The following is a 27,667-nucleotide window of genomic DNA, read 5'->3' on the forward strand; positions in this document are numbered from 1 at the left end:
AGAATTCTCTTTCATTATATGTGAGAATATATTTGTAGGATCAACATATTTCATACTAAAGGCATACCGACCAGAACTGAAGAAGCGGAAACACTCAACAAAGTTCCAGAAACTAAGAACCTGAAATAATATTAAAAAATGAGAGGTGAGTTCAACCAACTCAGTGAGGGAATAACATTTAATATACATTTCAGATATTTCAAATATTAATAATTTGCAAGATGATTTATCTTAATATACTTACTAAACATATTATCATAACGTAACATATTATCATAACGTAGTGGATTACATGTCAGAGATCAGATGACACCCGAAGGTGACCTGATGACACCCGTAGGTGACCAGATGACACCCGTCGGTGACCAGATGACACCCGTCGGTGACCACTGTGGGATGATCAATCACCACAGGCTGATGCCTCTCTCACCAGCTAGGTAACAGAATACTATGTGCACACAGGCTAACTATTCTCCGTTAGCATGGAGTTACTGACAAGTCCCATATCAAGGCATAATAGATATTCACAGAATCATCAAAGAAACGTATATCATATCAAATAGAATTTACTTTATCAGATTGCGAATGTAAATTCAAGAATAAATGAGTACTCGGAAAATAAAGCAACATATATAAATATTCAAGAAATTTACTAGTTGTACTCATTTTATAATCAACATACATATTTATTTATATTATATGCATATTAAAGATTATTCCACTCACCCGGAAAATACTGAACTAAAGGAATGTCAGACGAAAGACCCGAAAATCCGATTAAGGATCGTTAGGAGAACCTACAATAAATATATGAAATATACTCAAAAACAAATCAAACAAAAGATCCCAATGCATAAAAGGAAACCAGGCTTAATCTCCTAAGTTTAGGGACTAAAACGACAATTTTCCAAAACAGGGACCAAAACGTAATTTTACCAAAATTTGAGGACCGAACTGTAAATATATAACCATACCGAAATTTATCCATAATTCGTCCTTATCTTTGTCCAGAATCTTGAATTAGGCCCCAAGGTCCAAAATGTGATTTTATCAAAATATTAGGGGTCAAATCATAATTTATCAAATTGGAGGACCAAACTGCAAATATTAATTATACTGGAATTTTGCCCTTAAATCATCCTCGGTTTTGTTCAGAACCTCAATTTATGCCCCAGGGACCAATCTGTAAAATTTCCAAAGTTCGGGGACTAAACTGCAATTTCCGTAAATTGAGGGACCAAACTGAATTTTCGTCATCTTCAACCTCAAACCCAGAATTTCAACAGATCACCTACTATTATCCCCTGATTTCTAACACAATTTCACCATTTAAAACAAAATCATAACTCAAAATCATTATCCTTCAATTCAATCTCTCAAAATCAACTAATTAATCAAATACCCACAATAATCAACTCCTAACCTTCAAATTAATTCATCATTTAACTCAAAATACAAACTTCAAAACTCTAAAATTAATCAAACCGAAATTTAACATATTATACACTTCAAACCATAAATCTTACCTTTTTAAACTTATTTCCTCTACTTCTCTACTCCTTCCTTCCTTCTTTCCTTTCTTTTCTTCTTCTTCCTTTTTCCCTTTGTCTCCCGTAGCTCTCTTTCTCTCAAAATCAGATCATTTCTTCTTTTTATTTTTCTTCTTCTTATATATATTTATCAATTATTGTTCAAATACCACACTACCCTTCAATCATTTATACCCTCTTTTTAAGCCTCCAAGGGCTTTATTGTATTTTCCAATCTTTTTAATACAAAACATCACACCTAATCTCCTGAGGCTCGGCTACACATAGGCCCAGGGATATGTGGATCTGGTACTTTACTAGATCCAACTCCCTCGTGCTTGGCTATACATCAAACCCAACCACCTATGTGCTCAAGGTATTGCCAAACCCAACTCTTTTTTTAGCATAGGTTTTTTCTTTGGATACAATCACCCAAAGTGAGAATCTTGGGTCATCATTTCCCTACTCCCTAGCCAGTCAAAATTTCCTCTAAAGACCATCCTTACATCAAATTAATATTAATATTGATTATAAAGGATGATCCTATCAATATTAATATTAAGTACAAATTGATGTAAGACCATCCTCCATAAGCATATAACACTCTCAACATTAATGTCATATAAGAATAGACTTATAATCAATATTCATGTTGATTGTAAGGGTCTTTCCCCTACTTGGATGAAGAAGGAAAAGATTTACAACCCCTCGAAGAGAAAAAAAGAAAAGGTTATAAATACGCACTAAACAATCCAAGAAAGGGGTTTATGATCTTTTACTCTTCTATAATTAATTCTCAACATTTATTACATACTGAAATTGAATGTATATTTACTACAACTCTTCATAAGAGTCATTGCTTAATCATTAGAGGGTCCCAAAAAATCCACAAGAGGGATTGTTTTGCTGGAAATCCAGACTCTGCCATCAACCCCTAGAAATCTCATCTATGAAGAATAGAAGATTGACATTTATATGTGATCATCCATAATCCAAGTGCCATGAAATATATTTTCCCTTGCATTCAGAATTTTGGAGAATCATCAATATTATATGTATAGTTTTTAACCTCACAACTTGTTGAAGAAAATAAAATATGAGGATAAAAAAAAACAAAAAGGATGAATGTGGAAATAATATTTTTTGTTTATTTGGTAGGTGAAAAAAAGTGCTTGGAAAGAAAATAAAAAAAACTTTTCTTTTTAAAAAAAGGTATTTGGTTTTTTATTGATTAAACGAGGATAATGGAGTAACATTTTTATTAATTAGTATTTTGGGTTAATTAAAATATTACCCCTCACCTATCACAACTATCAATTTTACATTAAACTTATCCAAGAGTTTCAATCTTATCCTTTCTTACACTGTTCATCCAATTCTATTAACAAAAACCATTAATGATCCATGTAGCAACTCCAAAAATTTTCAGATTAATCAAATTTAATATTTAAAACTTAATGAAGAAAAAAGAAGACTTTCAAATTAAGTTGCTTTTGTTTAGGGAAAAATAAAATCTTATTTAAACTTAATTAAAATTAAAAATAAAATAAAAATAGAAGTTAAGAAAACTAAAATAAAAGAAAAAATAAATTTCATATAAAGTCAAAAATCAAGAAACTAAAAAAATTGAAATTTTCGTGTTTCAATTTTTTTTTTACTATAATTTTGTTAATATCTCCTTTTAAATTTTAAATTTAATATGTCTTTAAATTCTATAGTTGGTCAGAAGTACATAGCTGAATAGATCAGATTTAAGGGATAACTGATTGATCCCATTAGAAAATATATTTTGTTGTTAACCCTAATATTTTTTCCTTTCCTCTCTTCCATTCTCATTTCCAAACAAGATAAGAGAAATTTCTCCATTTTTACTCGTTTCCTCTCTTCCATGTATATATACAAGGAAGGAAACCATCCAAGTTATTTCTATGAATAAAAGAGCCAAGATCCTATGTCTGAGGGGCCAATCTACGATTGCTACTTCTACATATGAGACAACTAGAAGTATAACTTGTAATGTCTGCCATGAAATTATTAAAGAATCATTTTAATCTAATAGCTTAAGCTATTAGGTGAGGTTTCAGGATATAATTTATATTATTTTATAACACACTCTCTCAAGTAAAAGCTTTTTGGGCTTAACACTTGTACAGGTCCACATTATCTTATACTTAATTTTATCAAATAATAAGGATAGTGAGATTCGAACTCGTTACCACTAAGTCATCAAGGTTCTGATATCATATTATATAACTATCTCAACTCAATAATTTAAATTATTATATGAGATTTTATAATATAATTTATATTATTCTCTAATAGGAATCACATACTTGTCAACGGTCCAATGACGGCTATGAGATTTATTCCCGTACGTATTGTAGGTCCAACTTTCTCGATTCTCAGGCTGTCAATGTCTTTTTCGCTTTCTCAATTAATTATCAGAAAATTATACCTTGAATATTGGGTTACAGAGGAAGATGGAATTAATTTCATAGCCGCAGATCGTTGATATCCCAATGGAAAGTGCACAGGGATTTTCGTGGCTCGATAATGTGGAAACGTTTTTATAGGAGAACGTCTTCGTCACGAGTAGGAGGTCCGATACTCGAATCCACAAGCACAGTGCAAGTGGAAGACCGATAGGATGCACGCCGAATTGTATTTGACTTGTGTGGAAAGGCCACACAAAGTAAAGACGAGGATTTTTCTGTGTGGGGCTGCTCACTTTTAAGTTTTTCGAGCTCTTTAGACAACGTAATGGTAGAAGCAAAAGTAGGGAGGACTAGACCTTGGATGACTCCTACACCTGCATCTCTCAGGGCATTAAAGAGAGATGGTGTGACTTCAATAGCTGATGAATCCGTACCTTCGTATATTACAGTGACCTGATGCCAATTCCATGATTGCACAATAGCTGCAATGGCTTTCATTTGCTCTTGCTTGCTAGGTGAAGCTTGAAGCAGGTAAGGCCATCGCTCTGTTGCCCATTTGGGAGTGGTGTCAGCCAAAGAAAGAATTGGAACCTGAGTTTGGCTACTGATCTCAGCGACTGATAACGCCTCTTCCCACGTCTGTGGTCCTAAAATGGCTTGTACTTGTTGATTGTTGATGAGATCCATTGCTGTTTACTCAAATTACATATAGAATTAAAAATCTTTTAAGAGCAAATTAATGCTGCACTCTAATTCAGTAGAACAAGTAGCCAAGTTTAATTGTAATTCATCAGCACTAAATTAATTGTTGTTAAAAGTATTATATTTAGCAACAATTAGTTACCTGCCGCTAGCTGCGTGTTTAAAGATGAGGCAAAACATGTCTACTCCATTGCAATGATGTAAACAAGTAAGTTCATAGTACTAATTAAGATAGGCCAGCGAAATAAATACCTGCAAGAGCTGCACAGACAGGATCCCTTTGAGAATCTTTAATGTGAAGAAACAAGGTCTGATTGCCGGTGCCATAGAAATCCTCCATTGCAATTTCCATGGCAACTCTCTGCTCTTTACCAATACGTGAACTCATATCGATTATAGCACCAATATTGATGCCTTGTGCATGGACTCCCTCTGCTGCTGTTTTCTTCAGCATAAATAAAAAGGTTAATGCAAAGAAAGAGAAGATCATATGGTTAAACATGTTCATTTGTGCTTCAAGGCAGTAACATAGAGCTCGAGCTTAATTTCCCTACATACACACACATACACATATATGCGCAGTTAGTAGTCTGATCATTTACTTGGTCAACATTACGTATTACGGATTATATTATGAATTTAAAACAAATACTATATAGCAAAACTACGGAAACGTTGAACAATATAGTGTTAATTAATTAGGACCATGCATTTCCAATGGAAGAATATTCATTTGAAATAGAATATTTAGTTCACGTGAAGTCGTCTTATCGAGATCGAAAGACGCGTCTAATCTAAGAATCGTGCTTTAATATATATATATATATATATAAACACTTCTATCTTTTTAATTTACTATACTGCGGGGGACATTATAAATTCCAGGAATTTCTCCCGTAAAAATTGGTTTACTTGCTAAGCATGCCAGATTCTGCAATAATGACAATAAGGTATGCAGATCCTGCTAGAATTTTAGAATAGTCTGGTCAATAGTCAACAATGCCTTGGGTCTTTCTCCGAGCTGTCTTGTCGTCTTCTATTTAATCGCATTTGGTCCCGGGTGGGGGAGTTTCCTCGTAACAGACAAGCATGCATTGTCCAAGCAAGGACACGGTGGCTGGCAGAACATACCCATAAAATCGTTGAATATTCTTCAATATCCTTGAAGTTTGGAATCTATACAAGTTGTTCTTCGAGGAAAAATCGCTTATGTTGATAGCATTGTATATTCATATAGAAAGTTCACATGAAGTTAACTGATGTGGAAATATTCTCGTATAATTACAAAAATAGAAATAAAACTAATGTAACTTTTTTGTTTCTTTTAATTTTTTCCTAAACACAAATTCAAGATTATAGTGTTTTAATGGTTATTTCAGACCCAAAATAATATCTTAAATGAAAATATTACTTTGCTCCTGGAAAATATTACATATATTATTTCAAAATAATTTTAAAAAATTATTCAATCAAGTCCCTACTTGTTTTTTGTTGGTCTAAAATTGTAATTTTCTCTATTAATTAAATATAATCTTTAATTTTTAAAACTTATTCATAATTAAGTTGCATTTTATTAATCATCCCAATATATTTATTTACTAATAATTATTAATATGTATGACTTATTAGATTCCTAATAAGTTTGCATAAATATGAATCACATTTCTAAATAAAATAGGATTAATAAATTATCTTTGAATTTATTATAATTCAAAAAAAATTAATTCATTTATAATTGAAGATCAAATATAATATCTAGCAACATGTCATGATCCATCAAGTATTAAGAAAGTTATAAATGGTTGACATAATCTCTTAGTAACTATATATTGTAATTGTCATTACAGTTATTATAACTGCTGCTAAGACAGTTATAAAGTAATTTAGAATTGGTTACAATTCTGTTACAGGTAATTATAAGAAGAAGAGAATAATTAACAACAATCCTAACATAACAACTCCTTCTTCAGCTCTATAACTAGTTCTTCACGTAACCAATCCTTCTTTTTCTACCACTAATTTATCAAGGTTGACTACGATTTCAACTTTTTTTTTGTTTTAAATAAAGAAAACTCAGTAATAATTATGCAATGACCATTTATACGAATTTTCTTATTAGAGCTTCACGCACATGTATTATTCATTCATTTACTTAATATTTTTACTATATTTTTTTAGAATTGATTAAGTAGTTAATAATTAGAAAATAAAATTACTATATTTAGTGAACGTTTTCAACTTTAAATTTTTAATAATTTTCTTATAAATGTAGTTAAAATTTAATTAAAATAAAATTATTTGAGGATGTGAGCTTTATAAAAAGAATTATTATTAATATTACCATTATATTTTTTATGAATTCTTTTATTTTAAAGAATTCTCTTTCATTACATGTGAGAATATATTTGAAGGATCAACGTATTTCATACTAAAGGTTATATTACAAAGCCCATAAACAAAATGGACAGAGAAAAAAAAAAAGCTCATTGAAGGCCAAAACCCGTTATAAAAATGTTTGTTAAAGATGACACCCTCCTCTTTTTCGATCTAGGCTAAGTGCCTAGATAGTTGTGGGTCTCGCATCTTGTTAAACTCAACACCTTTGGGCTCGGCTACACATCAAGCTCAAGTATATGTAGGTCCAGCACATTACCAAACCTATCTCTTTTGGGCTTGGCTACACTCCAAGGTCAAGCACTTATGGGTCTGGTATCTTATCAGACCTAATCTCCTGAGGCTCGGCTACACATAGACCCAAGGATATGTGGATCCAGTACTTTACTAGATCCAACTCCCTCATGCTTGGCTATGCATCAAGCCCAACCACCTATGTGTTCAACATATTGCCGAACTCAACTCTTTTTTTAGCCTAGGTTTTTTCTTTAGATACAATCAACCAAAGTGAGAATCTAGGGTCATTATTTCCCTACTCCCTAGCTAGTCAAAATGACCTCTAAAGACCATCATTACATCAAATTAATATTAATATTGATTATAAAGGATGATCCTATCAATATTAATATTATGTACAAATTGATGTAAGACCATCTTCCATAAGCATGTAACACTCTCAACATTAATGTCGTATAAGAATAGACTTACAATCAATATTCATTTTGATTGTAAGGGTCTTTCCCCCACTTGGATGAGGAAAAAAAAGACTTACAACCCCTCGAAGAGGAAAGAGAAAAGGTTATAAATACACTCTAAACAACCCAAGAAAGAGGTTTATGATCTTTTACTCTCATATAATCTCTGCTAAAGGGGTAGCCACAGATCCTAAGAAAACACAGGTTGTACAGGAGTGGCCAATTCAAAAGACTATCAAGGAGCTAAGAGGATTTCTTGGCTTGGCTGGCTACTATTGAAAGTTCATCAGGAAGTTTGGTGTCATTAGTAAACCTTTGACAGAATTGCTCAAGAAGAATAATTTTATATGGCACGAGGGGGCATTGGAAGCTTTCCAAAATCTGAAGAAAGCTTTATGTGAGACTTCAACCCTAGCCTTGCCTGACTTTACCCTGCCCTTTGTCTTAGAAACAGACACTTGTGACACTGGAATTGGAGCAGTGCTGAGCCAAGAGGGAAGGCCATTGGCATTCATGAGCAAAGCCTTGGGAGTTAAACATTTGGGATTGTCTATCTATGAGAAGGAATACTTGGCTATACTGATGGCAGTAGACAAATGGCGACATTATTTGGAACAAGATCAGTTTATTATACAAACTGATCATGAGAGCTTAACATACTTACTTGATCAGAAAATCCACACCCCTATTCAGAAGAAAGGATTGACCAAGCTGTTAGGATTAAACTATCAAATCAAGTATAAGAAGGGAAAGGAGAAAAAAGTTGTTGATGCTTGTTGCTACCCAATTTTTGACCCATGTTTTTTGATATATTTTTCAAAAAAATCCAAAAATAGAGAAAAACAATGAAAATCCAAAAAATATGTTTTTTTTATATATATTTTCATCATTTTAGCATTTTTAACGTCGTCTAAAAAAGAATTTAAATTGTTAAAAGATTTTCAAACGTGTTCGACTTTTCACGCATCATTTTTAAATCATTGATTTTCCGCATTTGAGTCGACGTTGATATTGCTCGTTTCAAAAAATACAAAAAAATAAGAAAAATCAAAATTTACAAAAAGAAAGAAGTTGAGGGACCAAGTTGAAAAACCTAGCAACATTTTTGCCTATAAATACTGGTCTTTAACTCAAACAAGGGGGGGGCTAATTTTGGAAACACCAGAAAATTCAACAAAAAAACCCTAAACCACAAAAAACCCTAAAATCCATCCCTAACCAAAGGCAGCCGCCGGAGCCCCCCACCCTTTGGATTTTTTATTTTTCTTTTCACCAGTCGCCGGCCAAGACTAAGGCTCCCCATTTTTTCCAAACAGCAGCCCCTCCCCGCTGGAACCTTTTTTGTTCACGCCGCCGCCTACTTCTCCTCTGCCAAAAGAGAAATCAGAGCAACCCTCTCCCGGTTTTGATTTTTTTCTTCACAGCCGTCTCCTCCCCACAGACCCGACCAACACCCACCGACCTCGTCCTCTTCAGCCACTGCCCCTCACTTCTCTTTCGGCCACCAAACAAAACCAAACAGCCACTTCCCTCAGTCCTCTTCCCGGCATCTGCTCTTTCTCCCCATTTTTCCAGCTCCACCTTTTCCTCTCAGCCAGGCTTCTCCGTCAGCGGCAGCGTCCCCCACGGACCCGGATCGGTCCGCCGCTGCTTCATCCTCTGCTCTTCAATCAGCCTCCAGCGGCGGTCGAGCAACCAGCAGCCCCAAGACAGCCTCTCCCTCTGCTGCGACCCAGAGCAGCCACCGCTGCCACCGACCGGAGTGAAGACCACACAGCAGCAACCCCAGCAGCGCCGTCCATAGATCGGCTGCCACCGCCACAGACACCGCCAGATCTGCCACCCGGAGCAGAGGAGAAGAAGACGGAACCCCTAACGAACTGACCCGGGAAGAAGATGATCTGAAGAAGGAGCAGATCGGAGAAAAACAAAAAATTAAAAGCAGATCTAAAAACAAAAAACTAAAATCAACTGCTTGCTGGGTTTGGGATTTGCTTTGCAGGTCACCGCCGGCGACGAAAGGATGATGGGGAGAAGTCGATCCAGACCCCCCTGTTGTTGTGTTTTTCTTGCGGCGGCGCGTGAACCCACGCGCCGCCAGTGACGGTGGCGCGTGGGGAGACGCGCCGCCACTGTTCCAGCTGATGCAGAAGTCCTTCCCTGCAATTTCTGGAGTTCTAGGGACTATTTTGTAATTTTTAAATTAATTAATGTAATTTTTATTTATTTATTTTGAATTTGTATTTGTATTTTGTAAATATGGATGTAAAAGAAAAGAAAAGAAAAGAAAAGAAAAGAAAAAAAGAAAAAAAAGAAAAGAAATAAAAATAGTGAAAGTGAATGTCTGTGTTTGTATGTGTTTTATTTTTTATATATATTTATTTTATTTTTTTAATGATAAAATTGCAGATATTAAAGAAGAATTTAATATTTTGATTGGATCACGGTTAAGAATTATTAACTTATACGTAAGTGATATTTCTCTTTTCCGATGAAAAGACAATTATTAAAACTTCTTTAACACGTCAAAACCATGAAGCAGCTTACCTCAGGTAGGGTGCGTTAGGGGTGCTAATAACTTCCCTAACCACAACCAGTCCTTTACCCGCGAATCTCTGACAAGACCAGTACATCCGGTTTCCTAGTAGCCCGAAATCAATTACTAGGTGGCGACTCCAACGAACCAAATTCAAACAAACAACAACAACGAGACTTAAATCGTCAGCCCGATGCCGCGCGCCGAATGAGATATTTTTGGGGTGCGACAGAATGGCGACTCCACTGGGGAAGGTACTGTTTCTGACATTATTGGACTAAGCTTTGTATATTTGATGTGTTTAAGTTTTTGCATTTTTATCTTTTTTGTTAATATTTATTTCCATGCATTTTATAGAATTGTCTCATGCATCACCTGTATTTATTTTTGAAAGCACACACAAGCTTCTAGGTTAGGTGGGGAACTAGCGATCTGCCCTAAGACTATTGGTCAGGGTTCAGATGCGTGAAACACCCAACTCATATCTGAGTGCCTGCTTGGTAATGGTGGGTATACGTGCCTTAACCATTCCTTGCAACGCCCCCATACTGTCTTTACGAAGAACGTCACTGGGCAGATATGAGACCCTTTTGAGACCAGATAGAAAACCTACCCATGTTCACATAATGAATAGAACTTGTCCTTAGGTTGTATGTGCGATCGTTTTTTGCATAAGGACAAACTCTTCTTGAAGCATCTTGAACTCAAGACTTATGGGTGACACGTTGGTCGTTGCTCCGAAAATTTTCATTGTAGAGTTTGGGCAAAAATCACGATTTTTGTCCATCATACAAGAGTTACGACCATATTGTCACCTCTCGAAGGGTGCGTTCATCATATAGATTACATGTTCATACATTTATCATGCATGAACCGGGTCGAAACGTAGGTTCCCTGTACAAGTTGTGCTGCACGAGATTGAAGAAAGATAATGGAAGTGAACAAAGGAGTCAGATATAGTTTCAGTATCAGATTAAGGTTGAGAGCATCAAGGGTGAAGTAGCGGGACTCAGATCTGCTCGAACAAGTGTTGAGCATCAAATGGAAAGAGAGTGTCTGCATAGTTTTCTGTGGGAACACTGCTTGTTCCTATCCCATTGAAGTTGTATCTCTCCTTTTCCGTCATGAACAATATCAACAATGCCTTCAATCATCAACTAATGACAATTCTGATTCTTGTTCAGTTGCACTGTTAAGTGTTCATCGCATCCACCTCATCTAATGTAATCAAACGACCACTAGCCTCATGTTCATGGTGCATTAGTCTGCTTGGAAGCTGCCCTGATTATGAGCTCAATTTCATTTCAGCAGCACAAGATGCTGGTCTGAAAAACCATGATTAAACACTAAACTTCAATGTGGCAGAGCTCCCTCTATAAAAATTCTCTCATCAGTTTCAGCACGAAGACATCTTAGTAGGTTGAAGAGCCAGACCTGGTCTGAAAAAATACAAGCAGACATCAAACTTCAACAGAGCAGAACTCCCTCTATTGGTGCTTGTTTGATGCATCGTTCAAGAAGAATCGAAGAGGAAATAGAGGAGATTCATGTTCATCATTTTCTCCCATAGAAGAGATAAGGCATGATTCCACATGTCGGTAGTGGCGATACTACAAGTTTCTGGGCGCTGCCAAGATTACCAAGCTGTTGGAAAGTTTTCTGACAATCCTCAACCAACCACAACAATATTGGAAGATTGAAATGATGTTGTGAGGATTTGCCGAAGAATTGAACAAGCTATGAAGATGGGAAAGATTGAAGGATCTGCCATGGATTCCAGAACAATGATGAGAGGTGCATCAGAAGATGACTCTCGATTGAGAAACCTCAGTTACTTTGCCTAGTCAAGTCTCGCTCAAGCATCAATTGCTCAAGTGTCTTTGCCAAGATTGACATTCCTCTGCCACTTATGTTTGTCGGCCAACACCTGCCAGATTCTAGAATTTTTGCTTGACTCCGACAAATCCCATGCAACCACCAATTTCTAGGTGGTATAATCCAGATAAGAGATGTGATGTCATGGTGGGGTCCTCGACCATTTTAGTAAACAGATGCAAGAGTTTCAAGAGTCGAGCTTAATTTGCGAAAGATAATGTCATCAATCATTTTCAGAATGACAAGTGATTGGAATTGCTCGGCAAAACATAGATATTGCCAGAGAAGCTGATCCAAGAAGGAGTTAAATTGTCAAGCATTTTTGTTATGGATTTTGCATTTTTGTTTTGATATCACATCTCATCCTTCAACGAAACATGCCTTGCTTTTGTCTTTTTGTTGTTTTGAAATCAACAGATGTTTAACATTTTATTTTGACAAAATGTTTTGATCAAACTCCAACATGCAATAAAGGTTAATCAAGTCGAAAGATTAAAAGTGTTTTGATTACAGAAATGACTCGATACTTGAAAATAACATGAGGTGACCAAACAATTTTGAACTCATACCCCCTGAAACTGAACCACACATCATATAGCTAAGTTTTAACAGTATGCATAATGACATGTAGTGGATTCGGTAGTTATGGACTCGTGAATCATGATTCTTACAAGTCCCAATCATTACAGTAGATGAGGTCAAAATTTATCGGTTTTAACCAACCTTGCTTGAAATGAGAAAAGGCCATCTTTGATATCCTTCACTTTCTAAAGATTATATCCCTTGCAGTCCCATTTTGAGCCTGGTAAAATATTTTCTTTCAAAAAAAAGAAACCCTGACTAGGATCACACCCCATACTGGGGGCAAATGAGAGATATTTTGGAGACATTGATATAATTAATGGATAAAGGGGAAGGCTTAGAACAAAGGTCCAATGATTGAGAGAGAGAGCTAAAAGAAAACACATAGACTAGGGGCATATGAGAAATTTTTAAGGAAGGCTATGATGAAAAAAAAGAAGAAGAAGAAGTTGAAGTTGCCCTCACTTAAATACAAGTCAAAGATAAAGGAAGGAGAACGCCTATCAAGTCTATGAAGAGCAAAAGAAATTTCAATCAAGGAAAGGCACAACAAAAGTCAATACCAGAAAAAAAACTAAGGTGTAAACGTGACTTTTGGTGTCCATTATAAAGTCTCTGATGTTATCAGGTGATTAAGGTTGGTTATTCATCAAGGAAAGGTGGATTTGCATTATGACTTATGTTAATAGAAGTCTGATCTTTGAGGTTAACAAGGTTCTATGTCGTTTTCTCTACAAAGACAACAATAGAAAACGAGTTGATGGATAATTGATGTTGATCCTAGGTCTTTGAAACCCTCAAACACCATTTGAGCCTGTGAAATGCCTTTCTTTCATAACCATGAACCATAGCCTGCATTACGTGCTTTTAAAAGCCCTTTTTAATCAAGCAAGAAATTTGAACCGATAAATGGCGCTCTCAAAACTTGAAGAGTTTTTCTATAAGAGTCGTGACTTCATAAATTAAGCTACTAGTTATTATGCATGCTGATAAAATAAATGCTAAGAAAAGAAACAACTTTTCTTAATAAAGCCTGAGCATCTTGTTTTTGAAATTCATAAAAATGTCACCTCATCACAGACCATCAAATGATATACCCAATATCAAGGATTCAAATTGATGCAAAGAACCATGGAAAAAGCCATTTTAATCCTACAACGGGTCGATTTCTGTTTTCAAAATACAAGACAATCAAAGGACTGTGTATTTCGAATAACGTGTGTTGGGTCTTTGATCAAAAAGCTTGATTTTCAAAAGATTTCCAAAAAAGGACATCTCTGATTTCATTTCAACAAACTAGACTTTGAATAGACATGATTTTTGAAATATGAGAGTTGATTCCAGAACAAGGAAGATTATCAAACACAGAAGAACATTGATTGAGTATGCAAAATCGTTGATAGAAATGACATTGAAGTCCTCGACACTCCTTGAAAAGTTGAGCAGCTGGGGGCAATACAGTGGACCTTAAGAAGGGAAACAAACAGTATCCAGATCAGCTGGGGGCAAAGAAAGAATCAGATGATGAGTCATCAAAGTCCCGGAAAGTTATGATTATCATCTGACAATGACAAAGGAAAACATCATTGAGTATAAACTGATGAACGAGCATTCATATCATTGTTGGGGCAATGTTGCTCAAAGACAATCCATGATTCAGTGAACTTCAGCAGCAATTGATGAGCAACGCTGCACTTGAAGGATATTTTCATATCTCCATCTTGGGTCACCCTCTGAAACATGGCTATGACTCCTGACAGATGTTATCGGGTGAGTGCATTTGAATGAACATCGAACATATGCACACCACCAAGACTGACTGTGGAACAATGATGCACTTGAAGGACAATCTTATATTGTCATCCTTTGAAACATGGTTATCGACAGACATTACCACACAACTGCATTGAATGAATGTCAGAAAGGCACCCACCCCGAAGACTGACTGTGTGGGACAATTTGTTTTGAAGCTAGATAAGCACTTCACCGCATGAGTATGGGTGATAGAAGTAGCATCATTGATGAGGCCGAGACATTTCTTTTCACAATCTGATTAGAAGAGTTGAAAGGAGTCTATGAGAAGAGCACTGAGCATACAACCATGAGCCTTTGTACTGCAAGCTATGAGATGCATGATTGGATGACTGAATGAGTTCCAAGAAGGCTGATGATAACATGTACTTAAAGAGTACTGTTTCAAATAGAGGCAAGTTCATGACTGATTAACAATTGTGATGGGTATTGGCATGATGCACACAATCAATCAGAGGATAATTCTCAGAAGAAGCCAGGAGAAAATCCTTCATGATGAATCAAGCAGTACCACACTTGGGGGCAGGGTCAAGCTTGATGAACGATGCAAGCAGTAATTGTCGAAAACAGCCCAGGTTGGGCACTACATTTACAGCTGAGTGGATGGCTTGCACATGAATGAGTCAATGCATCAAAAGAGCAAGGAAAGCTTTGGAATGAAAACAAAGGCACCCTATGACGATGGAGCATCAAAGAGGGGGGGACCTATATTTCAAAACAGGTAAGGATGCATGCATGTCATCTAACCTAAAAAAAAAAAAACAAAACAAAAAAACAAAAAAAACAAAAAAAACAAAAAAAAAATTTGCATATATTTTTGAATTGTTACAGGAAAATCCTTAAGGAGGTCCAGCAAGATATTGGAAAAAGAAAGAAGCATGGTGGTGATGATAATAAAGAATCGGTTTCGATCATGGAATAAAAGGACGATGGGATGAACCCTAACATTAGGAAAATCCCAAAGAAATGACAAGATCAACCTTGCAATCGGGAAGCCTCGAGTTTTCAACCCTCGCAGTCAGGAAACACCGAGTTTTCAAATCCTATGATCGGGACTTATCAGGAAGCACCAAGTTTTCCAGCCCTTCTTCTATCATCCCCTCAGGACTTCGCCAGGTAAGTCCTATTTTTCACACTTGTCATATCATATTTTTTCCATCTGGGTAGGTCGCCCATCATAACGAGACCGTTCATCATATTTTTTCCATCCGGGTTGGTCACCCATTACAATGAGACCACATTTCATATTTTTTCCATTTTTGGGTAGGTCACCCATTACAATGAGACCGCACTTCATATTCTTTCTATTTGGGTAGGTTGCCCATCACAACGAGACCGTTCATCATATTTTTTCCATCTGGGTAGGTCACCCATTATAATGAGACCCCACTTCATATTTTTTCCATTTTCGGGTAGGTCACCCATGACAATGAGACCGCACTTCATCATATTTTTTCCATCTGGGTAGGTCACCCATTACAATGAGACCACACTTCATCATATTTTTTCCATTTGGGTAGGTCACCCATTATAATGAGACCGCACATCACATTCTTTCTATTTGGGTAGGTCGCCCATCACAACGAGACCACCTTTTCATATTCTTTCAACATAGGGTTCGTCACCCGTACAATGAGACCAGCACTAGGGTTCGTCACCCGTACAATGAGACCAGCACTAGGGTTCGTCACCCGTACAATGAGACCAACATAGGGTTCGTCACCCGTACAATGAGACCAGCACTAGGGTTCGTCACCCGTACAATGAGACCAGAATGAGGTCGCCAGATGGGATCTCATGTAGCTTTGGTTAAAGGGAATCGCCAGATGGGATTTCAGTTTAACCGAGTTACACATATTTCGTTCCATTGAATGAGGTCGCCAGATGGGATCTCATGTAGCTTTGGTTAAAGGGAATCGCCAGATGGGATTTCAGGTTAACCGAGTTACACACAGTTTAGCTCCAGAATGAGGTCGCCAGATGGGATCTCATGTAGCTTTGGTTAAAGGGAATCGCCAGATGGGATTTCAGGTTAACCGAGTTACGCATATTTCATTCCAGTTGAATGAGGTCGCCAGATGGGATCTCAGGTAAACCCAATGTGTGGGCAGGTCGCCCGTGAAAATAGACTATTGGGAGAGTGTGGGTCGGTCGCCCGTGAAAATAGACTAGGGTGAGTATGTGTGGGCAGGTCGCCCGTGAAAATAGATCAGTGTGAGTGTGTGGGCAGGTCGCCCAAGATAATGAAATCATTTTCCTTTTGTTTTCTTTACAAAGCTTACTATGCAAAATTTTGAGGAGTTTTGCTTCGTAAGCATTGTAAAGAGGGGGCATCTGTTGCTACCCAATTTTTGACCCATGTTTTTGATATATTTTCAAAAAATCCAAAAATAGAGAAAAACAATGAAAATCCAAAAAATATGTTTTTTTTATATATATTTTCATCATTTTAGCATTTTTAACGTCGTCTAAAAAAGAATTTAAATTGTTAAAAGATTTTCAAACGTGTTCGACTTTTCACGCATCATTTTTAAATCATTGATTTTCCGCATTTTGAGTCGACGTTGATATTGCTCGTTTCAAAAAATACAAAAAAATAAGAAAAATCAAAATTTACAAAAAGAAAGAAGTTGAGGGACCAAGTTGAAAAACCTAGCAACATTTTTGCCTATAAATACTGGTCTTTAACTCAAACAAGGGGGGGGCTAATTTTGGAAACACCAGAAAATTCAACAAAAAAAACCCTAAACCACAAAAAACCCTAAAATCCATCCCTAACCAAAGGCAGCCGCCGGAGCCCCCCACCCTTTGGATTTTTTATTTTTCTTTTCTCCAGCCGCCGGCCAAGACTAAGGCTCCCCATTTTTTCCAAACAGCAGCCCCTCCCGCTGGAACCTTTTTTGTTCACGCCGCCGCCTACTTCTCCTCTGCCAAAAGAGAAATCAGAGCAACCCTCTCCCGGTTTTGATTTTTTTTCTTCACAGCCGTCTCCTCCCCACAGACCCGACCAACACCACCGACCTCGTCCTCTTCAGCCACTGCCCCTCACTTCTCTTTCGGCCACCAAACAAAACCAAACAGCCACTTCCCTCAGTCCTCTTCCCGGCATCTGCTCTTTCTCCCCATTTTTCCAGCTCCACCTTTTCCTCTCAGCCAGGCTTCTCCGTCAGCGGCAGCGTCCCCCACGGACCCGGATCGGTCCGCCGCTGCTTCATCCTCTGCTCTTCAATCAGCCTCCAGCGGCGGTCGAGCAACCAGCAGCCCCAAGACAGCCTCTCCCTCTGCTGCGACCAGAGCAGCCACCGCTGCCACCGACCGGAGTGAAGACCACACAGCAGCAACCCCAGCAGCGCCGTCCATAGATCGGCTGCCACCGCCACAGACACCGCCCAGATCTGCCACCCGGAGCAGAGGAGAAGAAGACGGAACCCCTAACGAACTGACCCGGGAAGAAGATGATCTGAAGAAGGAGCAGATCGGAGAAAACAAAAAATTAAAAGCAGATCTAAAACAAAAAACTAAAATCAACTGCTTGCTGGGTTTGGGATTTGCTTTGCAGGTCACCGCCGGCGACGAAAGGATGATGGGGAGAAGTCGATCCAGACCCCCCTGTTGTTGTGTTTTTCTTGCGGCGGCGCGTGAACCCACGCGCCGCCAGTGACGGTGGCGCGTGGGGAGACGCGCCGCCACTGTTCCAGCTGATGCAGAAGTCCTTCCCTGCAATTTCTGGAGTTCTAGGGACTATTTTGTAATTTTTAAATTAATTAATGTAATTTTTATTTATTTATTTTGAATTTGTATTTGTATTTTGTAAATATGGATGTAAAAGAAAAGAAAAGAAAAGAAAAGAAAAGAAAAAAAAAAAGAAAAAAAAAGAAAAGAAATAAAAATAGTGAAAGTGAATGTCTGTGTTTGTATGTGTTTTATTTTTTATATATATTTATTTTATTTTTTAATGATAAAATTGCAGATATTAAAGAAGAATTTAATATTTTGATTGGATCACGGTTAAGAATTATTAACTTATACGTAAGTGATATTTCTCTTTTCCGATGAAAAGACAATTATTAAAACTTCTTTAACACGTCAAAACCATGAAGCAGCTTACCTCAGGTAGGGTGCGTTAGGGGTGCTAATAACTTCCCTAACCACAACCAGTCCTTTACCCGCGAATCTCTGACAAGACCAGTACATCCGGTTTCCTAGTAGCCCGAAATCAATTACTAGGTGGCGACTCCAACGAACCAAATTCAAACAAACAACAACAACGAGACTTAAATCGTCAGCCCGATGCCGCGCGCCGAATGAGATATTTTTGGGGTGCGACAATGCTCTATCAAGAAGGAATATGCAGAGTGAAGGTAGCGACCAAGGAACAGATACTACGGGAGGATGGCTCACAGCCATAACACAAGTGGTTCCATCTTGGTATGATCAGGTTTACAGCTCTTACAAGGATGATGCCAAGTTACAGGACATCATATAGAGTAAAATGATAGATGCTACACAAGCTTCAAATTTTACCTATACTAACGGGGTGATGAAGTACAAGGGGAGAATTGTGATAGGAGCTGCAGGGTCATTGAGAGAGGAACTCGTCAAAACTACCCATGATTCCTATATTGGAGGGCATGCAGGCATTCAGAATACATATAGGCGATTTAAGGGTCATTTTTACTGGCCTGCCATGAAGAAAATGGTCTACCAACTAGCGCAACAGTGTGATATTTGTAAACAGGCCAAGGCTGAGAGGGTGTCTTACCCTGGGTTGTTACAAGCTCTTCCTACTCCACATGGTCCTTGGCAGGATATTACCATGGACTTCATAGAAGGGCTTCCAAAATCAGAAGGCAGAGACACTATCATGGTCATTGTTGATCGTTTCACCAAGTATGGACATTTTATCACCCTAGCACATCCATTCACAACTCAGGATGTTGCTAAATCTTTCTTAGATCATGTCTACAAGTTCCAAGGCTTGCCTGCCACAATCTTGACCGACAGGGATAAAGTATTCATAAGCTTATTCTGGAAAGAATTGTTCAAACACCTAGGGGTCAAGCTGTTATTAAGCACAGCATACCACCCACAAACGGATGGGCAGACTGAAAGGGTAAATCAGTGCCTCGAGACTTACTTAAGATGTATTACTATGCATTGTCCAAGGAAGTGGCATCAATGGATATCCATAGCACAATGGTGGTATAATAGCAGTTTCCATTCCACTATTGGCATGTCCCCATTCCAGGCTTTGTATGGTTAAGAACCTCCAGCCAGAGAGATGGTGCTTATGGAGGCCACTCAAGTAGCTGCAGTGGGGGAATGGAAATAGAGGAGGATCAATATGGATCAATTAATAAAAGGCTTGCTAGAAGGGGCACGAAATCGGATGGGGCAAGTGGCCAACAAGAGACGATCAGAAAGGACATTTTCGATAGGAGATTGGGTTTTTCTAAAGCTTCAACCTTACAGGCAGGGCAGTGTTATGTACAGGAAACATTACAAGTTAAACCCTAGGTACTATGGTCCATACCTAGTCCTTGAACGCATCGGTACAGTTGCATATAAACTCCAGTTACCCCCAGGAAGTGCAGTGTACCCTGTGTTCCATATGTCGTTATTAAGGAAAAAATTAGGAGAAGTGGCCATCATTTCTCAAGCCCTGCCAATCATAGATGAGGAGGGCAGGGTAAAGGTGTATCCAGTTACAATACTGGAGAGGAGACTTATGAAGAAGGGTAATACAGCTATGGTGGCAGGCTTAATTCAGTGGTTGAATTCGTTCCCTGAAGATGCTACTTGGGAGGAATTGACAGAGTTACAGTTGCAATTCCCAGACTTTAATATTGCTACGTAAACTGATCTTTCTTTTGATTCTTGGGACAAGAATCTTGCATGGAAGGGGTACTGTTACATACCTAGTCTCTAGGAAGAATGCAGCATAAGGAAGAAGAAGTAAAAGCACATTGTTAAGGTTGATATATGAAGAATAGAAGATTGACATGTACACGTGATCATCTATAATCCAAGTGTCGTGACATATATTTTCCTTGGCATTCAGGATTCTGGAGAATCATCAATATTATAGATATATTTTTTGACCTTACAACTTGTTCAAGAAAATAAAATAAGTGGAAAAAAAAAACAAAAAGGATGAATGTGGAAATTGTCATTTTTGTTTATTTGGAAGGTGAAAAAAAGTGCTTGGAAAGAAAGTAAGAAAAAATTTTCTTTTAAAAAAATATGGGGTGTTCGGTTTTTTGTTGATTAAACGAGGATAATGAAGTAACATTTTTATTAATTAGTATTTTGGGTTAATTAAAATATTACCCCTCATCGATCACAAACATCAATTTTACACTAAACTTATCCAAGAGTTTCAAATTGAAATTTTCGTGTTTCAAATTTTTTTTACTATAATTTTGTTTATATCTCCTTTTATTGGAAATATCCTGCGTCATGTGTTTATATCCTAGTCATACTCCATCATCTCATGTGTTTATATCCTAGTCATACTCCATCATTTGTTAGCTCCTGAAAGTATAGTTATAGTTAAAGATAATAACGTGTACTGTTACAATCCTATATGTAAAAGGATAATCATCTGAGAGAGATTGAAACAAAGTCTAGCTTTGTTTCCCTAAATATATGTATGTAACCTTGCTGGACTGAAATAAGAAAAACGTCAATCTCTTTCACTCCTAATTTCTTCATGGTATTAGAGCGGCGATCTCTCGCTCCCTGTTTTAATTCCCTCCCTTGTGTTTTGTCATGGCCAACTTTGAAAGTCATGATACAGTTGGAGGAACAAAGGAGATGGTGGCCTCCTTATCCATCGTTGCTGATAGTGATATCAACACTGCTCATAAATTGAGCTATGTATTGTTGAATGAATTTAATTATCTTCCTTGGTCTAGAGCAATCACAATTTCTCTTGGTAGAAGATCAAAATTGGGATTTATCAATGGTACGATAAAATCCCCTGAGGTTGGCTCATTAGAATATGAAGCCTGGTTATCAAAAGATCAACTAGTCATGTCTTGGCTCCTAAATTCAATGGAGCGCAATCTTGCTGAAATTTTTAGTTACTCTGAGTCCTCTTTGGATCTTTGGAATGCCATTCGTGATATGTATGGAAATCAAAACAATTCTGCCCGGATTTTTCAGATTAATCGAGATATTGCCAATATTAATCAAGATGGGAAATCATTTGTCAACTTACTGGGAAACTTGAAAAGACTATGGAGTGAGTTGGAGATCTATCGACCTCATACAATAGATGCCACTATCCTGCAAAAGAGAACTGAGGAAGACCGGATCTTCCAATTATTGGCTAGCCTTAATCCTGAATTTGAGGATTTAAGGAGTCACATTTTAATGAATGTTGAACTCCCATCTTTTCAAAGTGTGTGCGCCACAATCCAACGTGAAGAAAGTCGTCGAAAAGTCATATCCCGCACTGTCACTCCATGTAATCCCGGTGTTAGTGCTTATCTTGCTCGACCATACCCAGAAGGAAAAGTCTACAAAGGGAAACGACCAGATCTCAAATGTCAACATTGTCTCAATATTGGACATACAATTGACCGATGCTGGAGTCTGCACCCAGAAATAAAACAAAAATTTAACAAAGATAAAAAAGGGAAGTCTGCTACTCAGCATAAAGCAAATTCAGCTACAAGTCACACAGAGTCATTCACCTCCAGCCCCGTTGCCCTGCTGAATGAATTTGCACATTATTTGCAAAACAAACATGGTCAGGAAACAACTTCAAATGGAGGACAGAATCAGACAACAACCATTCTCAGTCAGTTTGCAGGATTCATGGCTGATGCAAACGTTGAAAATAGGCAAGGTATTCTACTTGCCCTTATGACTGCATTAGAGATTGGTAGTTTTCATGATTTATGGGTTATTGATTCAGGTGCCACTGATCACATGTCTAATAAGTTAACTAATTTCTCTGATTTCACCTTCTTTTCTACCCCTACGTGTGTCTCAGTAGCAAATGGGAAAGGGGCTCCTATAAAGGGTAAGGGAAAAATGAAACTTGTGTCACACAATGTCAACTCTGATGTTCTTTATGTTCCTTCTTTTCCCTTCCAGTTACTTTCCGTTAAAAAACTGACAACCTCACTTAATTGTGAAGTTATATTCTCGCCTTACAAAGTTATCTTTCAGGACCTCATCACCAAGAGGATGATTGGTGAAGGATTCCACCTGTATGGACTCTACTACTTTACTCCTGATTCCCGGATTTCAAAAGGATTTCAAGCCATTTCTGCTCCTCTTAATGAACACCTTCTATGGCATCAACGTCTTGCCCATCCTTCAGTGTCTGTCTTCAATAAAGCAACTTCAGTTTTGTCTAAAGAAACTCTTAATTGTGAAACTTGTCATTTCTTCAAATCATCCAGGCTTCCTTTTAAATCATCTGTGTCTCACACTACTCAAACATTTGAAATTGTTCACTCAGATGTTTGGGGACCCTTCTCCACCTCTCTTAATGGTTTTAAATACTTTGTAACATTTATTAATGATTTCTCTAGAGTTACTTGCGTCTATCTGTTAAAATCAAAATGTGAAGTGTTTGAAAATTTTAGAAATTTCCATACATTGGTTACTACCCAATTCTCAGCCAAAATTAAAATTTTTCGTTCTGATAATGGCACCGAATACATGTCCCATATTATGACAAACTACTTAAACTCTAATGGCATATTGCATCAGACCAGTTGTGTTAATACACCCCAACAAAATGGAATTTCTGAACGCAAAAATCATGATCTGTTAGAGAAAACTCGAGCCATAATGCTTCAAATGAATGTGCCCAAATCTTTTTGGTCTCATGGTGTTCTTACTGCTACTCATCTTATAAATCGTTTTCCCAGCCGCGTGCTGGATTTTAAAAGTCCGCTTGAAGTTTTGCAGGAAAAACAACCAGATCTGACATACCTTAAAGTGTTCGGGTGTACATGTTACGTACACTTACCAGCTACTCTGCGTGACAAACTTGACCCCAGAGCTATTAAATGCATATTCCTGGGTTACTCACAAACTAAGAAAGGATACAAATGTTATGAGCCTAAATCCAAGAAACAATTTATCACTAGAGATGTACGGTTTGTTGAAACTAGTCCTTACTTTGAAGGCACTAGTCAAGAAGAGACTCTCTTAGAATTTTTCCCGTTACTCAACACTGATCACTCTACAAATTCATCACTACCTGGGATTGATCTTCATCTTGAGCATTCTCCAGAACCACTTAGTCCAGCTACAGATCACACTATAACTCCATCTCTCCCTGTCACTATCTCTGATGATAATTTAGAGACTTCTAGTGATGTTCTTCCAAAAGGCATTAATGTCCATATTGAACAACAATCATCCAATAATCAAGACAGGGCAGAACTTCTGAGACGCAATCCTCCACGGACCCGTCAACCTCCTGCAAAATTACAAGACTATGTTGCTCATTCTGTCAGGTACCCAATTACTAAATTCCAGACTTATCAAAGATTATCACCTCTGCACACAGCTTTTTTTACAGCTATCTCCAGTGTTCATGAGCCTAAGAACTTTCATGAAGCTCAATCCCAAGTTGTCTGGCAAAAGGCTATGGCTGAAGAACTAACAGCCCTTGAAGAAAATAAAACCTGGAGTATAGTACCTATCCCTCCTGGAAAACATGCAGTTGGTAGTCGTTGGATATTCAAAACGAAATTCAACTCAGATGGCTCCATTAATCGACACAAAGCTCGCCTGGTTACTCAAGGATTCACTCAGAAGTTCGGAATTGACTACAAAGAGACCTTCACCCCAGTGGCCAAAATGACCACTGTCAGGGTTCTATTATCTGTTGCTATCAATAATGGGTGGGCTCTATCGCAAATGGACGTTAAAAATGCTTTTCTGCATGGAAATCTTGAAGAAGAAGTGTTTATGAAGCTCCCTCCAGGACACCCTCAAAGAAAGGATTATAAAATGGTCTGCCACCTACATAAATCCATTTATGGATTGAAACAGAGTTCTCGTGCCTGGCATGCTAAATTGAGCACTGCCCTTGAAACACTCGGTTTTTCAAAGAGTTCGGCTGATTCTTCACTTTATGTCCAACTCAAAAAAAATGATAATCTTATGGTATTGATATACGTGGACGACCTCATCATCACAGGCAACAACAAAGACTCTATTACTCAGTTGAAAGAGAACCTCCGTCAACAATTTCCTATCAAGGATCTGGGGCAGTTGAAGTACTTTCTTGGAATTGAAATGGCAACTTCCAGCAAAGGGCTGTTTCTAAATCAACGAAAATACATTGAAGATCTACTTCAAGAATCAGGGTTGTTACACACTAAACCAGCTGCCACTCCACTAGATAGCAAATTAAAGCTAGATTCATATGGAAAAGCTACTGATTCTCCTAGCAATTATCAGAAACTTGTTGGGAAACTCATTTATCTGACTATCACGAGACCTGATATTGCATTTGTTATTAGTCTTGTAAGTCAACACATGCATGCTCCAACCACTCAACACGAAGGCATGGTGAAACGCATTTTGCGATATTTGAAAGGCTTTATTGGTCGTGGCATAGTTATGAATAATAACGGGCATACGAATATTATGGGATACTCTGATTCTGATTGGGCAGGTAACGCACTTGATCGTCGATCAACTACAGGTTATTGTATGTTTGTTGGTGGTAAACTTGTTTCATGGAAAAGCAAAAAGCAACGTGTGGTGGCTCGATCTAGCGTAGAGGCTGAATATCGTGCTATGGCCTCAGCTGCATGTGAGCTTGTATGGCTCAATCAACTTCTAACCGATCTAGGTTGTCCAAGTAATCTTCCCATGACTCTTTGTTGTGATAATCAAGCCGCCATGCACATTGCGTCTAATCCTGTTTTTCATGAACGTACGAAGCATATTGAAGTAGATTGCTACTACATTCGTCAACAAGTCCAGTCAAAGCTTATTGCTACACAACATGTGCATACCAATGATCAGTTGGTAGATATGTTCACCAAAGTTCTGCCATCAATTCAATTTCACTGGTTATTGAGCAAGCTTGGATCCATTAATCCTCTGGATCCAGCTTGAGGGGGAGTATTGGAAATATCCTACGTCATGTGTTTATATCCTAGTCATACTCCATTATCTCATGTGTTTATATCCTAGTCATACTCCATCATCTGTTAGCTCCTGAAAGTATAGTTATAGTTAAAGATAATAACGTGTACTATTACAATCCTATATGTAAAAGGATAATCATCTGAGAGAGATTGAAACAAAGTCTAGCTCTGTTTCCATATATATATGTATGTAACCTTGCTGGACTGAAATAAGAAAAACGTCAATCTCTTTCACTCCTAATTTCTTCACCTTTTAAATTTTAAATTTAATATGTCTTTAAATTCTGTAGTTATAGGTGGGAATTTAAAAAATTATGTCAACTGATTTGAAGGAAAGAGGGGTCAGAAGTATATAGTTGATTAGATCACATTTAAGGGATAACTGATTGATCCCATTAGAAAAGGTATTTTGTCGTTAACCCTAATATTTTTCCTTTCCTCTCTTCCATTCTCATTTCCAAACAAGATAAGAGAAATTTCTCCATTTTTACTCGTTTCCTCTCTTCCATGTATATATACAAGGAAGGAAACCATCCAAGTTATTTCTATGAATAAAAGAGCCAAGATCCTATGTCTGAGGGGCCAATCTACGATTGCTACTTCTACATATGAGACAACTAGAAGTATAACTTGTAATGTCTGCCATGAAATTATTAAAGAATCATCTTAATCTAATAGCTTAAGTTATTAGGTGAGGTTTCAGGATATAATTTATATTATTTTATAACACACTCTCTCAAGTAAAAGCTTTTTGGGCTTAACACTTGTACAGGTCCACATTATCTTATACTTAATTTTATCAAATAATAGGGATAGTGAGATTCGAACTCGTTACCACTAAGTCATCAAGGTTCTGATACCATATTAAATAACTATCTCAACTCAATAATTTAAATTATTATATGAGATTTCATAATATAATTTATATTATTCTCTAATAGGAATCACATACTTGTCAACGGTCCAATGACGGCTATGAGATTTATTCCCGTACGTATTGTAGGTCCAACTTTCTCGATTCTCAGGCTGTCAATGTCTTTTTTCGCTTTCTCAATTAATTATCAGAAAATTATACCTTGAATATTGGGTTACAGAGGAAGATGGAATTAATTTCATAGCCGCAGATCGTTGATATCCCAATGGAAAGTGCACAGGGATTTTCGTGGCTCGATAATGTGGAAACGTTTTTATAGGAGAACGTCTTCGTCACGAGTAGGAGGTCCGATACTCGAATCCACAAGCACAGTGCAAGTGGAAGACCGATAGGATGCACGCCAATTGTATTTGACTTGTGTGAAAAGGCCACACAAAGTAAAGACGAGGATTTTTCTGTGTGGGGCTGCTTGCCATGCACGCGAGAAAGAATACATGGTTGAAGTTCATTTGTCAGGTACGAAAAAAACCCTTCAAAGTAATGGACATTTACACGCCAGGTTTCCGTGGAAGCCCAGTTCCTGGAAATTAATGCTTCAGCGCAACTCCACTCCTTGGAAATACGTGTCGAAACTGCTTGACTTTTTAATGTAAAACATTAAATTTAAATTTGGAAATACGCTTCAAGTTTGTAAATCAATTCAAAAAGAGAATCACGACTCTAGTATATATCCAGGATTTCCAGCTATAGATTTGTAGCATAGTTACGTTTTTCCAAGCTTGACTATTTATTGTAAAAACATTTTGAATTGAATATCAATTAAGAATTTAGTTGTAAAAGTGGTCTGGTGTCATATTTTGTTTATTTTTGAATATTTCATAATTTATTGATTTTCGAATTATATAAATTTATCCCTTTTTAATATAGAATATGTGGACATAAAACATTTTATAATTTCCATGTATATTCAAATTAATTTTTTAATTTCTGTTGAATTTTTTAAAAGAAATATCATATAATTAATTTCAAATTTTATCAATAAAAAGCTTAATTGAAAAACAATAAGAACGTAACTATACTATCATATTCTCTTAAACA

The 27,667-nt window shown here is 37.3% G+C and overlaps 1 protein-coding gene and 1 long non-coding RNA gene across 2 annotated transcripts; both read right to left on the reverse strand.

Annotated features, from left to right (window-relative positions):
- Positions 1-235: 235 nt before the first annotated feature.
- LOC140955382 (uncharacterized) lies at positions 236-1,551 on the reverse strand. The gene is made up of 3 exons (XR_012169397.1): positions 1,527-1,551; positions 367-797; positions 236-324 (listed from the first exon to the last, which is right to left on the reverse strand). It is a non-coding gene; the product is annotated as an uncharacterized lncRNA (long non-coding RNA).
- Positions 1,552-4,096: 2,545 nt separating this feature from the next.
- On the reverse strand, positions 4,097-5,361 carry LOC118062697 (glutamate receptor 2.4). The gene is made up of 2 exons (XM_035076532.2): positions 4,919-5,361; positions 4,097-4,653 (listed from the first exon to the last, which is right to left on the reverse strand). Exons 1-2 carry the CDS (start codon positions 5,172-5,174, stop codon positions 4,097-4,099), a joined length of 813 nt encoding a protein of 270 aa, XP_034932423.1. The 5' UTR covers positions 5,175-5,361.
- Positions 5,362-27,667: the final 22,306 nt, after the last annotated feature.

The sequence above is a fragment of the Populus alba genome, chromosome 1 (assembly GCF_005239225.2).
Source record: "Populus alba chromosome 1, ASM523922v2, whole genome shotgun sequence".
Classification (NCBI taxonomy): Eukaryota; Viridiplantae; Streptophyta; class Magnoliopsida; order Malpighiales; family Salicaceae; genus Populus; species Populus alba.

Coding starts and splice junctions, on each gene's coding strand:
- LOC118062697 (XM_035076532.2), bottom strand. CDS start 5,174: ATGAACATGTTTAACCATATGATCTTCTCTTTCTTTGCATTAACCTTT. Junction 4,654..4,918: donor TGTCTGTGCAGCTCTTGCAG/GTATTTATTTCG, acceptor TTGAGTAAACAG/CAATGGATCTCATCAACAAT.